Source organism: Nicotiana sylvestris, chromosome 8 (assembly GCF_000393655.2).
Source record: "Nicotiana sylvestris chromosome 8, ASM39365v2, whole genome shotgun sequence".
NCBI lineage: Eukaryota > Viridiplantae > Streptophyta > Magnoliopsida > Solanales > Solanaceae > Nicotiana > Nicotiana sylvestris.
In genome coordinates, this window is record NC_091064.1 from 165,168,421 (window position 1) to 165,181,771 (window position 13,351).

General features: G+C 37.6%; 2 protein-coding genes across 2 annotated transcripts; one reads left to right on the forward strand and one right to left on the reverse strand.

Moving 5' to 3' along the window:
- Window positions 1-1,107: 1,107 nt before the first annotated feature.
- LOC104217475 (lachrymatory-factor synthase) lies at window positions 1,108-1,777 on the forward strand. The gene has a single exon (XM_009767744.2). The coding sequence runs from the start codon at window positions 1,212-1,214 to the stop codon at window positions 1,695-1,697; it is 486 nt and encodes a 161-aa protein (XP_009766046.1). The 5' UTR covers window positions 1,108-1,211; the 3' UTR covers window positions 1,698-1,777.
- Window positions 1,778-3,979: 2,202 nt separating this feature from the next.
- On the reverse strand, window positions 3,980-8,333 carry LOC104217474 (uncharacterized). Its single transcript, XM_009767743.2, has 7 exons — window positions 7,779-8,333; window positions 6,958-6,996; window positions 6,701-6,771; window positions 5,210-5,274; window positions 4,895-4,984; window positions 4,713-4,805; window positions 3,980-4,592 (listed from the first exon to the last, which is right to left on the reverse strand). The coding sequence occupies exons 1-7, from the start codon at window positions 8,210-8,212 to the stop codon at window positions 4,155-4,157; spliced, it is 1,230 nt and encodes a 409-aa protein (XP_009766045.1). The 5' UTR covers window positions 8,213-8,333; the 3' UTR covers window positions 3,980-4,154.
- Between the last annotated feature and the right edge of the window lie 5,018 nt (window positions 8,334-13,351).

A 13,351-nucleotide genomic window follows, 5' to 3' on the forward strand; every position in this document is an offset into this window, starting at 1 on the left:
AAATTTATCAAAATTTAGCAATTCAAGAAAATGAACAACAATCTCTCGAAGACTTCCAAGCTAACATATATTTTTTTTATGAATTGCCTTACCCTCTTACTTAGTTACTTAATGACTTGAAATTGTATTAAATAAATTATAACTCTATTATAATTACTAGAATATTTCATTACAAGTATTTTGTTTTAATATTTTATAATTCTTTACTTAGTTTCCTAATTTTTGTTTTAATATTTAAGTTTATTAAATAAGTCAATAAACTAGCCGTTGCAAACTTTAAAAACTTAGTCATTGTCAAAAAATTTGTCGTTGTCAAACTTAATGCTTAAATAATTTTTTTTAAAAAAAACAGCCCACTTAAGGCCCGCCATCCCGTCCCGTCCCGTCCGGTTTGTTAGCGGGACGGGATGGGACGACCATTTCGTTCCGTTTATCCCGTCTTGTTTCGTCTTGTCCCGACCAAATATCGTCTTGTCCCGTCTTGTCCCGTTAATTTTATTCCGTCTCGTCCCGTTGGACCGCCATAGATTTATCTATTTTAGAAGTGATGTTTCACTTAAAATCATGAAATTCAAAAGAAACCACAGATTTGAAAAAGACGCCATATATATCATGAATAATTTGGTTGCCAGGTATCATAAGTTTGGCCGTTAACACTAATTTAGATCTAAATCGGACAGACAGAATACCTTAATATAAATATTCCAAGCCGTCCATAAAACTATGATCAATTTTCTGACCCACCGACATTTATGGGATCCTTAAATCTAGTTTAATCAAATTAAATACACAACTAGGCACTAATGACAACCCTTAATTTAATGTTATTAATTAGTAGTACGCAAATGGTTTTACTTTTACTTTTTGTCTTCTTAAAAAAAAGAAGGACAGCAGCACTAAGCTTTCGCTATGTGCGGAATTCGGGGAAGGGCCGGACCACAACGGCCTATTGTACGCAGTATTAACCTGTATTTCTACAAGAGACTGTTTCCACGGCTCAAACTCGTAACTTCCTGATCACATGACAGTAGCTTTACGGGCTCCAGCAAGGCTGCCTTTCTTTTCATCTTCTTTAAGCATGTTGAAATATCCTATTCAGTTAAAGGTCACAATCTTGTAAATATAAATATGACAAGCTGGTGGTAGTGCTAATCTTTGTACCAAAAAGGTCGTTTTCTTCTTGTTCATTTCTCCTTCTTTTTGGCTCCTCCATGGCAGCCCAACAACAGTCCAAATGGGAAGGAAAAGCCATTGCAAATCTTAAAGGGCCAAAAGCTGAACAAGTATGGCCTCTCTTTGAAGATTTTTTCAACTTTCAAAAATTACTACCTACCATTGACACTTGTTACCAAGTGAAAGATGGACTTACCCGTTGTTGCGCTAGAACCTTGCCACCTTCATCCGACGGTGGAGAATCGATCATCAAGTGGTGTCACGAGAAGTTATTGGCTGTTGACAAGATCGAACGGTGTCTAACCTACGAGGTGTTAGACAATAACATGGGAATCAGGTCGTATGTAGCTACGTTTAAAGTATTGTCAATATCAGACGATACTGGTGATCATGAGCTTGGGTGCCAGATCGAATGGTCGTTCGTTGCTGATCCGATTGATGATTTGACTTTGGAATTTTTCTTGGGCTACGTTGACTCTTCCCTACAAAGCATAGCTGAAAACATTGAGAAAGGTTTAGAATAGGTGATTTTGGTAAAAAGTAATTACCTGATTGTATAATATTATGTTTCACTTGGACAAGTAACTAGTGTTATTTTAAGAAATGGATAATGGTTCAGTTTTCTGTTTGGAAGTTCTTGACCAGACAAGAAGGTTGAGAATTTGATACTATTGTTTATTGAAAAAGAAAAGAAAAAATTAATTTTATTAAACATTTCACACAAAATACTGGAGTAAGAGAGTGGTGATGTTTTGGTGCACATGTTCCACGAGAACTATAAGGTGTTTTTGTCAATAATAAGTATATTCCAAAGAATTCCCTAACTGTTATACGTAAAATGGAACTGTTAAGAGCTACTGTTGCATTTGGTTTTCTAGTTCCTAAAATTAATTGGGGCTCACTAGCTACAGCAATTACTAATAGAAATAATATATGCATTGGCCTAGAATACCAGTATATATTTGAAAACTTAAATAAAATAAATACTGGTAAGATGTCAATGGGGACAAAGTCAAACGACATGACAGCATCTAAAGTGTATTATCGTTCGGATTATGTTTTGTTTTTTTCTTCTATTTGGATTATGTTTAACTATTCTAAAAGGGAATTTCACCCCATTATGCCTCTTTCAATGTTTTAAAGTCTAGACTGTCTAAATTATGTTCACATTCAGGATTTCACCCCTTGTGTTAGGAGTTCATTACTCAAATGGTCACTCAATTATCCCAAATTATCTTCTAAAGTCACTTTATTTTCGTTTGTAACAACAAAGTCACTCAACTATGCCTATGACACTTAGAAGGTCACTCAACTAAATTTTTCAAATTTTAGATTGCCAAATACCTATTTTACCCTCTAAATTATAAACATTTATCTTCTTTATATATTTGTTTAAAATTTTTAATATTATAATTTTCCCTTTTTAATTTATATTATGGACTTACCTATAGAATAAATAAATATTATTTAAAAATTAAAAAATTAAAAAATATTTAAGCATATTTAATGCTGGAAAACAAAATAATGAGCATAGTAAAAAAATTAATTAGAATAATTTATTAGCAATAATAATTTTAGTATTAACAACAAAAATTCAAAAATTTATTTACACAATTCAGAATAAAAGAAAATAAAGGTTGTAAAATATATATTGCATGCACGTAATATAAAAATAATTATTTAAATAAAAATATTTTTATAATATAGATTATATATTCTTGAAAATTATGCTCAATTATATTATTATATTTCTACCAACTTTCCGACGACACAAAGTTATATCACCGGAAAGCAAGGGGACTATCTGTATAGGGTAAAATATGCTATGTTAAGTCGTGCATGGAATATATATAACATAATTGAGCATAATTTTGAAGAATATATAATGTATATTATTAAAATACTTTTATTCAAATAATTATTTTTATAGTACGTGCATGAAATATATATTTTACAGGCTTTATTTTCTTTCATTCTGAATTGTGTAAATAAATTTTTGAATTTTTTTGTTAATAGTAAAATTATTATTACGAACAAATTATTCTAATTAATTTTTTTACTATGCTCATTATTTTGTTACTCCAGCATTATAGATACTTAAATACTTTTTATGTTTTAATTTATAAATAATATTTATTTATTTTTAGGTAAGTCCATAATTTAAATTAAAAAGAGAAAATTATATTATTAAAAGGTTTAAAAAAATAAAAGAAGATAAATATTTATAATTAGAGGGTAAAATAGGTATTTGATAATCCAAAATTTGAAAAATCTAGTTGAGTGACATTCTTAGTGCAATAAGCATAGTTCAGTGACTTTGTTGTTACAAACGAAAGTAAAGAGACTTTAGGAGATAATTTGGGATAGTTGAGTGACCATTTGAGTAATTGACTCGTGCCGTTGCTCAAGTTTGATTTGCAGTCTTTTATGCCCAATTTTCCTAAAATCATCTTTTCTTTAGACAAGATTTAAACATTTTATAGAAGTGTATAACCATTCTTAAAACAACATTATAGTATTTCTCAAAATCTTATGATCTGTTTCAAAGGTTTGCGATAACTAAGATGTCCATGGAATTAAAGCAAAGTTGAATGACGTTTACGCCTTTTCTTCAACAAACTTATATCACCCATCATGTTGCTAACCAAAAGCTTTCACTTCATCAAAACTTTTCTGTTGTGGAGAAGAGATTGTGTTAATAGAATACATAGTACTGGCCAAAGAGTCTATCGCGCGCTAAGAACCATTACCTCCCCCCCCCCCCCACCCCCCTCCTCCCACAAAAAAAAAAAAAAAAAAAAAAGCATTGGGAGTTATCCAAGTTTTACTACTACAAGATATTATACAAGCTTTGGATAATTGGAATCATCTTTGTGATTCCTTTTGGAGAAGCTGCTACTAAGCTGGATATCTGATCAAATAAATCATTTAATAGCAGTCCTTAAAACCCCCGCTCAATCAAACACCAACTATTTGCAAAGCTAGCACTGACTATACACATTTGCAAGATTGCCAGCACCTAACTTCTTGTGCATCCAGTCAATGATATCCTGAGCAATTTCTTCACGCTCGGGCTCAAACAGAAGGTCATGCAAGAACCCATCATAAAGTTTAATGTCCTTGAACTCAGAAGCGGCCTCATTGTACAGATCTTGAGAAGCCAACGGATCAGTGACTCTGTCAGCAGTTCCATGGAGGACTAAGAATGGGACAGTGACAGACTTGAAATTCCGCATCAAGTAAGAGGAGATGCGCAGAATCTCATGGCCTGTCCTAACCCTCAAGGGTCCAGTATACACTAGAGGATCAGAATACTTGGCCACCAGTGCTGCAGGATCCCTTGAAACAGGAATCCCCCTTTTGTGAGAACCTTTGAACTGGTACCTAGGTGCAACCAATGAAAAAATTGGTGCCACGGCCTGCATTTGGATGACGAACATAATATTAAAGAGTGCATGCAAAGAAGACATTGCTGATCAGAAAGTCATCTAAAGCAGACAAACATAATCATATAATTTCATCAAAAAGTAGGACCTTACAGTAACAATAGGATTTGCAGGTTTCACACGCAATGCTGGTGAAGTCAATATGATGCCCTCCAGCATGTTTTCAATGTGTGAATAAGAAGCTGCCTATGAAAGGGAGCAGATTATCAGTAGAATAATTAATGAATACTAAAGTTTCCAGAATTGTTGAAGTTACTTCACTTCCAAAGACTTACCTTTAATACCACCGCTCCTCCAGTTGAATGGCCAAAGAGGAAGCATGGTACACCAGGATTCTCAAACTTGACCTTCTCCAAGAAAGCCCCCTGTATAAACGGGAGAAGCAGTTAGGTAATCTGGTGAGCCCTATGGAAGGGACTAAGACAATAGTGAGTGAACGATGCATGTAAATGGAGATCACATCCTCAGCTTGTTAATTAGGAATTGATATCCAGTTCAAGAAATAGATGTGGAACTGAATCCTCAAGGCAAAGAGTTCCAGATATATAGCAGACATGGAACATGAAATATTAAAACAGGAACCAACTTACCGTGTCGGCTACAACATGGTCCAAAGATGGCACATATCCATGTAATCCATCACTCCCTCCATGACCTGTCACATGGAGCAATTATGTCATTTGCATAGAACTATTAACAACCACTTCGAATACTAGCCCAACCTATCATAGCAATCAGTTAAGAGAAGCTTCATGTCCATGAACCCGGAAAATATAGCATCACATACTTAATGCATATAACTCAAATGAAGGCATTTTTGAAAGGGAAAAAAAACTTTGCAAGGTATCTGTGAGAGAACAGTATAATCCTGATAAGAGACCAGCTAGCAAAGAAGCATCAGTGAAAGAGAAACCACTGAAGAACTTCATCCCCAAAAAAAGAGGACCACCGAGGAAGAGATATAATGAGAATGTTAACAGATAAAGTTATGCATGCATAGTGGTGGCAAAATGGTTAAAAGGAAACAGTTAATCACCCATATTATCCACTAAAAAATGGGTTGGATAATGAATTTTTAAAAACGGGTCAAATATGGATAAGAATCATATTATCTATTTTTTTTTTTTTGATTTGCACCGGGTGTCCGAGTCTCTTCGAGCCCCGACTATTCCCGGGGATGCACAGGCCCTCGGCAAGGAGTTTCAAATTGGGGGTTCCTCAAAGTAAGGAGACTAAGAATTCTCCCAGAAGTGATCATATGCGAGAAGTCATGGGTAACCATATTATCCGCCGGTTAATCCGTTTTTTTATCCGTATTAAATATGGGTCGGGTCGGGTAATTGATCCGTATTTTCATTACCCGCCTCGACCCAAACCATATCCGACCCGATCCGCCCGTTTGCCACTCCTATGCATGCACTTCATTAAGAACACAGACAGGAAGAGAAGTTAGAGAAGTGAGGAGAAACAGAAATTTTTCATTCAGTTATCTAAGTTTACTACACTGCACGTGCTATTATATACACAGCACACTGATATGTCTTTACACTATCATCGATATTACTAAATGCCCTCGGAAGATTTAAGCAAACAAGTATGGTGAGGACTGAGGATAACTGATATTTTGCAGGAAGATGATGACCAAATGGAATCCCACCTTAGATCATGGAAGGTTCGCCAGCTATATTGCTTTTCAAAGATACCGTTATGGATTGATGACCAGACCACTGCGTTTGGAAAGAGAAGTAAAGCAAAGCAGGGCCAGACAGGGAATGTGTCCCAGCTTTTTCAGGCACGTGCGGAACTTGATTGGGAAGAGATAGAGTGAGAATGACAATAGATGAAGTTATACACGCACTTCATTAAGAACCATAAGTATCCCATTTCTCAACCATCCTAACTACAAGGCAAGTCATTCTTAGCACCCTAAGTATGACCATTACACTTTCACATGATTCTGATGAAATACTAGTATGTAAGATGATAAAGAGGTCACTGCAGATAAGTGATAAAGGCAGTATCAACTGATTGACCTCTACACAATTTAAACAGGTCATCAAAAAAGGGCAGGATAAAGGTACCTATCCAGTCCATCGCATACACCCCGAAGTTGCAGGAGTTCAGTTGTCTAGCAAAATGAGCATATCTTCCACTGAAAATGAAATATAAAAGGAATATTATTATCCAGCAAGCGCCAAACCATAGATAAGCATTGTACTGTATTCAGTACTGAAGTAAGAAGGCTCAAACAACTCGCATTAGCCAAGACACCTAATCTTCAAACAGCAGATATCCCTCCCCTCCCCAAAAGATTAAAAAAGTTCACCAAACATTTTACCTGTGCTCATTCAGTCCGTGGATGACGATAATTATGCCCCTGATACAAAAAAACTAGCCAATAAGAAACAATTACAGAAAAACACTGAAAACGTCACAAAAGAGATAGCTGAGTTGTAGCAGATTGGAGAACACAAATATCAAAATTCGCAGCACTGTTACTCCTTGGATCAATCAAAAAGAGTGAATTTAGACAGAAAAACTGAATAAGCCCATCTTTTAGTTCCTCTGTTAATGTGATCAAATCAAATATATCAAATGTGGTGTAGCCTAGATAGAAATGAGAAATAGTTCCATTGGGTTTTATACATGGTATATTTAACTGCATTCTGTACTAAATTAAATGAAACTCTTCTAACGACTCCGATGAACCAATCAGGGGGTCGTCGCTATGCAACCATGCAGTTATGTTTTCCATTCTTTTAAGCTGAAATAATCCAAATTACGCCATCCCCAAACAACCATGACCAAGGAAAAATTCTTTGCCGCGTGACACAGCTGGTACCAAAATCAAAGTCTTACTAGTAAATAAAATACACAAAGTAAACATTTTGCATCTTCATTCATTTAATTTGTTCGTTTTGATTTTTCCTCCCATACATTAGCTCCCCACACCTCAACACACATAGTCAACTGTGATTGCAAAACTGATAAACATTATCTACGGCTAAATTCAAAATTAATTAGCTGTATGAATCCTTAATTTTCAATTCCTCTATTCATATCTAATTTAGATGATTTATCATAATTTTACTTTCTATTATGAAGATATTACTAAATAAAGCACGAAAATTAGCAAACAGAGAGGAAACTTGAACATACTTCAATTCACCGGAAACCGGGAACCATGATCGGCAAAACAAAGCATTCCGACGGACACTAAAGAACAAAGACGTGTTCCACCGGCACTGGCAATCGTCATCGCCGGTCTCATTCTCAACCACCATTTCTAACGCCTCCGCAAGCGCCCTCCTTCTCTGCGTATCCTCTTCATCTCTCCGCAGAGCAAACTTCCTCCTCTTCACCGTCGTGGTCGACGTGGCCGCAGAAGACGGTGAAGGTGGAGGAGACGACGGCGACGTGGAAAACCGGCGTCGAGATAACAGAATTACCCACAGGAAAATGGACTGCAGGAAGATTGTTAATCGCCGGAAAGTTTCGTATGAGAAAACCGACCGCCGGAGATTTTTGAATAACGGAATTATCCGGCCACTTGCGCCGGAGGTTAACTCCTCCACCGGCGACGATGATTCCATCAAGAAAATGCGATATGTTGAACGAGATAAAATTGGAAACAAGATATATGGAAATAGAGAGGAATTGAAAAATGAAAAAATGGGGAGAAAAGAAATTTACAGAGGAAGTTTTGGTAGGGTATTTATAGAGAAAATGTGAAGGGTTTTTTGGACCTAAAAAGGAAACAAAAATTTATTTACAGAGAGGAGGAGGAATGAGGATGATGACTTTTTGGCTTTTGCTGAGAAGGTAAACGTTGACAGGAAGATACACAAGGTTTGATTCTCTGCGGAGGCGGTACAGGGTTATATATCTAACTGGTGACGTGGATGATTTCTATTGGTTGTTGGGCTAGAAAGTCAAAATAGGAAGGTGAAAAGAGGTAAGTTACACATTTGTCGCAGATTTGGAGGAAAAAGGATCGGATTTGGACAACCGATAGTCAAAGTATTAGAACTCGTCAACGAAGAAAAACAAAAAGAACTATTAACACGCTAAAAAATTATCAACACGGTTACACTAATTATAACATGAGTTAATAATTACTGAATTATTCGATATATATATATTATAAAATAAAGACTATAAAGTAAAGACAAGTATAGAGAAACTAACATATTATTCGAATTCAAACTGATGTGCATAATGAACTGAAATCTCTTCTACTATACCAAATATGGATAATCTTCTACTGAGAGCAATGTTTATCCATAACGGAGTACTGAAAGGATAAGCTTATTATACCCGATATGGATAATCTTCTACCGGGGGTAATGTTTATCCATAACTGAGTACTGAAAGGATAAGCTTATTATATTCGGTATGGATAATCTTCTATCGGGGATAATATTTATCCATAACTGGGTACTGAAAGGATAAGCTTATTATACTCGGTATGGATATCTTCTACCATGGGTAATGTTTATCCATAACTGGGTACTGAAAGGATAAACTTATTATACCCGGTATGGATAATCTTCTACCGGGGGTAATGTTTATCCATAACCGGGTATCGAAGTGATAAGCTTCTTCAGGAAGCTTATTTCCAATAGAGTACTTAAATAGATAAACATATTTACGGTGGAGTCCCATATGGATAAGCTTCTTCAGGAAGCTTATTTACAACGGAGTACTAAATGAACATCCATAATATAATATATTTATAACACTCCCCCTTGGATGTTCATTAAAAGATAATGTGCCTCATTAAAACCTTACTAGGAAAAACCACGTGGGAAAAAATCCTAGTGAAGGAAAAAGAGTACACATATTTAGTAATACGCATTGCTAGGTGCCTCATTAAAAACCTTATAAGGAAAACCCCATGGGAAAAAACCTTAGTAAGGGAAAAAGAGTGCATCGCGTATTTTACTCCCCCTGATGAAAACCTTGTTTCAAATATTTGAGTCTCCGCATTCCAATCTTGTATACCATCTTCTCAAAAGTTGAAGTTGGCAAAGATTTAGTGAATAAATCTGCTGGATTATCACTTGAACGGATTTGTTGCACATCAATGTCACCATTTTTCTGAAGATCGTGTGTGTAGAATAATTTTGGTGAAATGTGCTTCGTTCTATCTCCTTTTATAAATCCTCCCTTCAATTGGGCTATGCATGCAGCATTGTCTTCGTATAAAATTGTGGGTCTTTTCTCACATTCCAAACCACATTTTTCTCGAATAAAATGAATTATTGATCTCAACCATACGCATTCCCTACTTGCTTCATGAAATCGAGCTTTATGGGTATCAGATAGATAACTTGCATCTGTGTAAGCACGTGATTTTTGCTTTACGAGCAATCGCTCCAAAAGAAAATAAAAATAGTGACAAATGATTTCGCGGTACAATTTTTCGAGTTTTCCGTGACATGTGTTGTTAGTCATTTATGGGTCTGTCCGTTTTGCATCTAGGCATTATGATTTTTAGGGAGTTGTGGGTAGATTCGGACCAAACCAAGCTTGGTTTGGTCACGAGGAAGGTCAGGGGAGTGTCTGGTATGAAGATGGGGTGGTTTGGCATAGATCCGGGTTCGACTCAAATCTTCAAATGAAGATTCGAGACGAACGAAAGTGATTCGAGGCTCGTGGTTAGTGGATTCGTGTTCAGGACAGTGAGGTGGTCCTAGGGTGTTCAGGAGGCGGTCATCGGCGTTCATGCCGCCGGCTTTAATGGCGAGGGATACTGGGGCGGCTGCTAGGGTTCGAGGATGAGAAGGGGTTGTGTTTGGGACGAGGGTGTACAGTCATCCAATGCAGGATAATACAAACAGTCTTAAAGGCCGGTCCCAGGCAATGCAGGGATTGTGCCCGGAAATTTTGGAAGAAGTAAGCTCCAAAAGGGAGTGGTTTCGGGAGTTAGAAGCAGACTCCCACATCATGTGTTTAAAGAGAAAGCAGAAAAGGGGATAAATTGAAAACCAATCCCCAGCAGGCTAGAGACCCCCAACAGGCAACTTTGCCCGCCAACCAATTATGGGGACAAAGAGCAAGAAAAGGGGAAGAGAGAAAAATTGCTCGCCAGAAAGGCACCCTCTACCACCACGATTAAAACTGACTAAATCCTTTTGTCTGTTGCAGGAGAGCAAAGAATTGATGACGGCAACAAGATGCAATGCCATGGAAGTTACCAAAAACCGGGGCAGAAAATTTTCTGCCGATTGTCGAAAATTTTCTCGGAAGAACGGGGAAACAATTTCAATACATTTAAGTTCTAGGTCGCCCACCAGTATAATGCGGGAATACTTTTAAGTTCTAGGTCGCCCACCAGTATAATGCGGGAATACTTTTAATGGCTCGGAGGCAGCGCCTGCAACGAGTCATAAGGGAGTATGAACTGAGCGTCGGGACATTAAGGGAAACGAATGCCTCTCTTCGAGAAAGGATCCTCAAGCAAACACGAGATGCCCAAGCCGACAGAAGGCAATGTTACGATGCAATGACCAGAATGGAAAGGCAAATGGAGATGTTCCAGGATCAGCTTGCCAACAATGCGCAAACACTGGGATTGAAGAACCAACAGATAAGGCATTTGTTCACAGAAAGGGACAACATCCGGGGAAAGATCGACGAGATTGGGCATTACATCTACATGAGATGCCTGGCATGCGAGCAAAAGCCTCGAAAGACCCTCCTTGTTTCCATCATGGGTTGCGTCCACCGAATCATGAATGAGTTGAAAAACCTGCAGAGGGACCTCACACCAAGGGCCGCGGAAAGGCCGAATGAAATTGCTTGCTCAGATCATGCAAGCATTGTCGGTATGGTACGAGTTTTAGATCTCGTGTTTCCCATTCTCCCTGAATTTGATGTATCAAGAGGTCCGAGTCTCCCAAGACCAAGACGTCTTGGACATCCATGTCAGCAGCCAGGCGCAGACCCAGAATGCAAGCCTCATACTCGGCCATATTGTTGGTGCAATAGAAGCGTAGTTGAGCCGTAACAGGATAATGCCGTCCTGTTTCAGAAATGAGTACTGCTCCTATTCCAACCCCTTTTGCGTTTGCAGCTCCATCGAAGAAAAGCTTCCAACCCGGTTCCTCGGGTAATTCCAACTCATTCGTATGCATCACCTCTTCGTCAGGAAAATACGTTCTTAAGGGCTCGTATTTTTCATCAACGGGATTCTCTGCCAAATGGTCTGCCAGTGCCTGGGCTTTCATGGCTGTCCTCGTCACATAGACGATATCAAACTCGGTGAGCAGAATTTGCCATTTTGCCAACCTTCCCGTGGGCATAGGTTTCTGAAATATATATTTCAATGGGTCCAAACGGGATATGAGATACGTAGTATATGAAGACAGGTAGTGCTTCAATTTCTGAGCTACCCAAGTTAGGGCACAGCATGTTTTCTCGAGTTGAGTGTACTTGACCTCATGCACTGTAAATTTCCTACAAAAATAACAGTGAATGATAAAAGCGGTTAAAAGTTAAATTTTGCACATAAGTTCACACTTGTATAAAATCAGATAATCAAGCCGAATATAACAGTTGAGCGACCGTGCTAGAACCACGGAACTCGGGAATGCCTAACACCTTCTCCCGGGTTAACAGAATTCCTTATCCGGATTTCTGGTACGCAGACTGTAATATGGAGTCATTCTTTTCCTCGATTCGGGATTAAAATTGGTGACTTGGGACACCCTAAATCTCCCAAGTGGCGACTCTGAAATAATTAAACCAATCCCGTTTCGACTGTCCTTTAATTGGAAAAACTCCCCTGCGCCCCTCGGGCGCGGAAAAAGGAGGTGTGACAATCTGCATTACCAATACGATCTGTACCACTTTTGTTAGCATTAGCAAGATAAATAAGTGCACCATCTACACCGAGATAGAGTATTTCAGGACCAAGGAGCTCCTCATCCTCTTCTAGAGGTTGGAACGGATCCTTATTCACTTCAAGTGATTGAATATTCATTGGTGTACTTAATGGGTACACTTTGTCCATGTAAAAGTATTTTTAAGACCCTCTTGGAGCTCTTCCGGAGTTCCAATAAGATTTATGTCACCAACATAAACAGCAAGTGTAACAAATTTTGATGACATTTTCTTTATAAAAATACATGGACAAATAACATAATTTATGTAACTTTCTTTCAGCAAATATTTACTGAGGCGATTATACCACACGCGCACAGATTGCTTTAAACCGTACAAAGATCTTTATAATTTGATCGAGTACATTTCTCAAGACTTTGAATTATATGCTTCGGGCATTTTCAATCCTTCAAGGATCTTCATATAGATTTAGCCAAATAAGTCATATAGGTTAAGACTTGTATCTAAATGGTATGACATCTTCAAGTGTCTGGACTGCTAGTCCGATCCTCACAATCTTTTACAATATTGTGCACTATATTGTATTAAATATATCGTCGACGATCATTTTGTGTCAGTTCCGAAGCGACATAACTTGTGGAGATCTCATCACTTTCTTTATTTTCAGGTACCTGAACTTTTTCGGGAGTTTCATGAAATGTTATGTCGTGGGCTCTTCTAGAGCTTATTTCCTCCTCATTATGATCATTTTGATCATTAGCTCCTACTATTTTTCAAGGATTGTTACCTTTGGAACCGATTGGTCTACCACGCTTCATGCGTACAGTAAACTCTATCCTTCAGGGACTTTAATTTTAATAGGAGCATTTGCAGCTGAAATATGA

Excerpts from the sequence above, each read along its gene's own strand:
- LOC104217475 (XM_009767744.2), top strand. The coding sequence starts at position 1,212 with ATGGCAGCCCAACAACAGTCCAAATGGGAAGGAAAAGCCATTGCAAAT.
- LOC104217474 (XM_009767743.2), bottom strand. The coding sequence starts at position 8,212 with ATGGAATCATCGTCGCCGGTGGAGGAGTTAACCTCCGGCGCAAGTGGC. Across the intron at positions 4,985-5,209 it reads ACCATGTTGTAGCCGACACG|GGGGCTTTCTTGGAGAAGGT; the intron begins GTAAGTTGGTTC and ends CCGTTTATACAG. Across the intron at positions 4,593-4,712 it reads CTGCAAATCCTATTGTTACT|GCCGTGGCACCAATTTTTTC; the intron begins GTAAGGTCCTAC and ends ATCCAAATGCAG.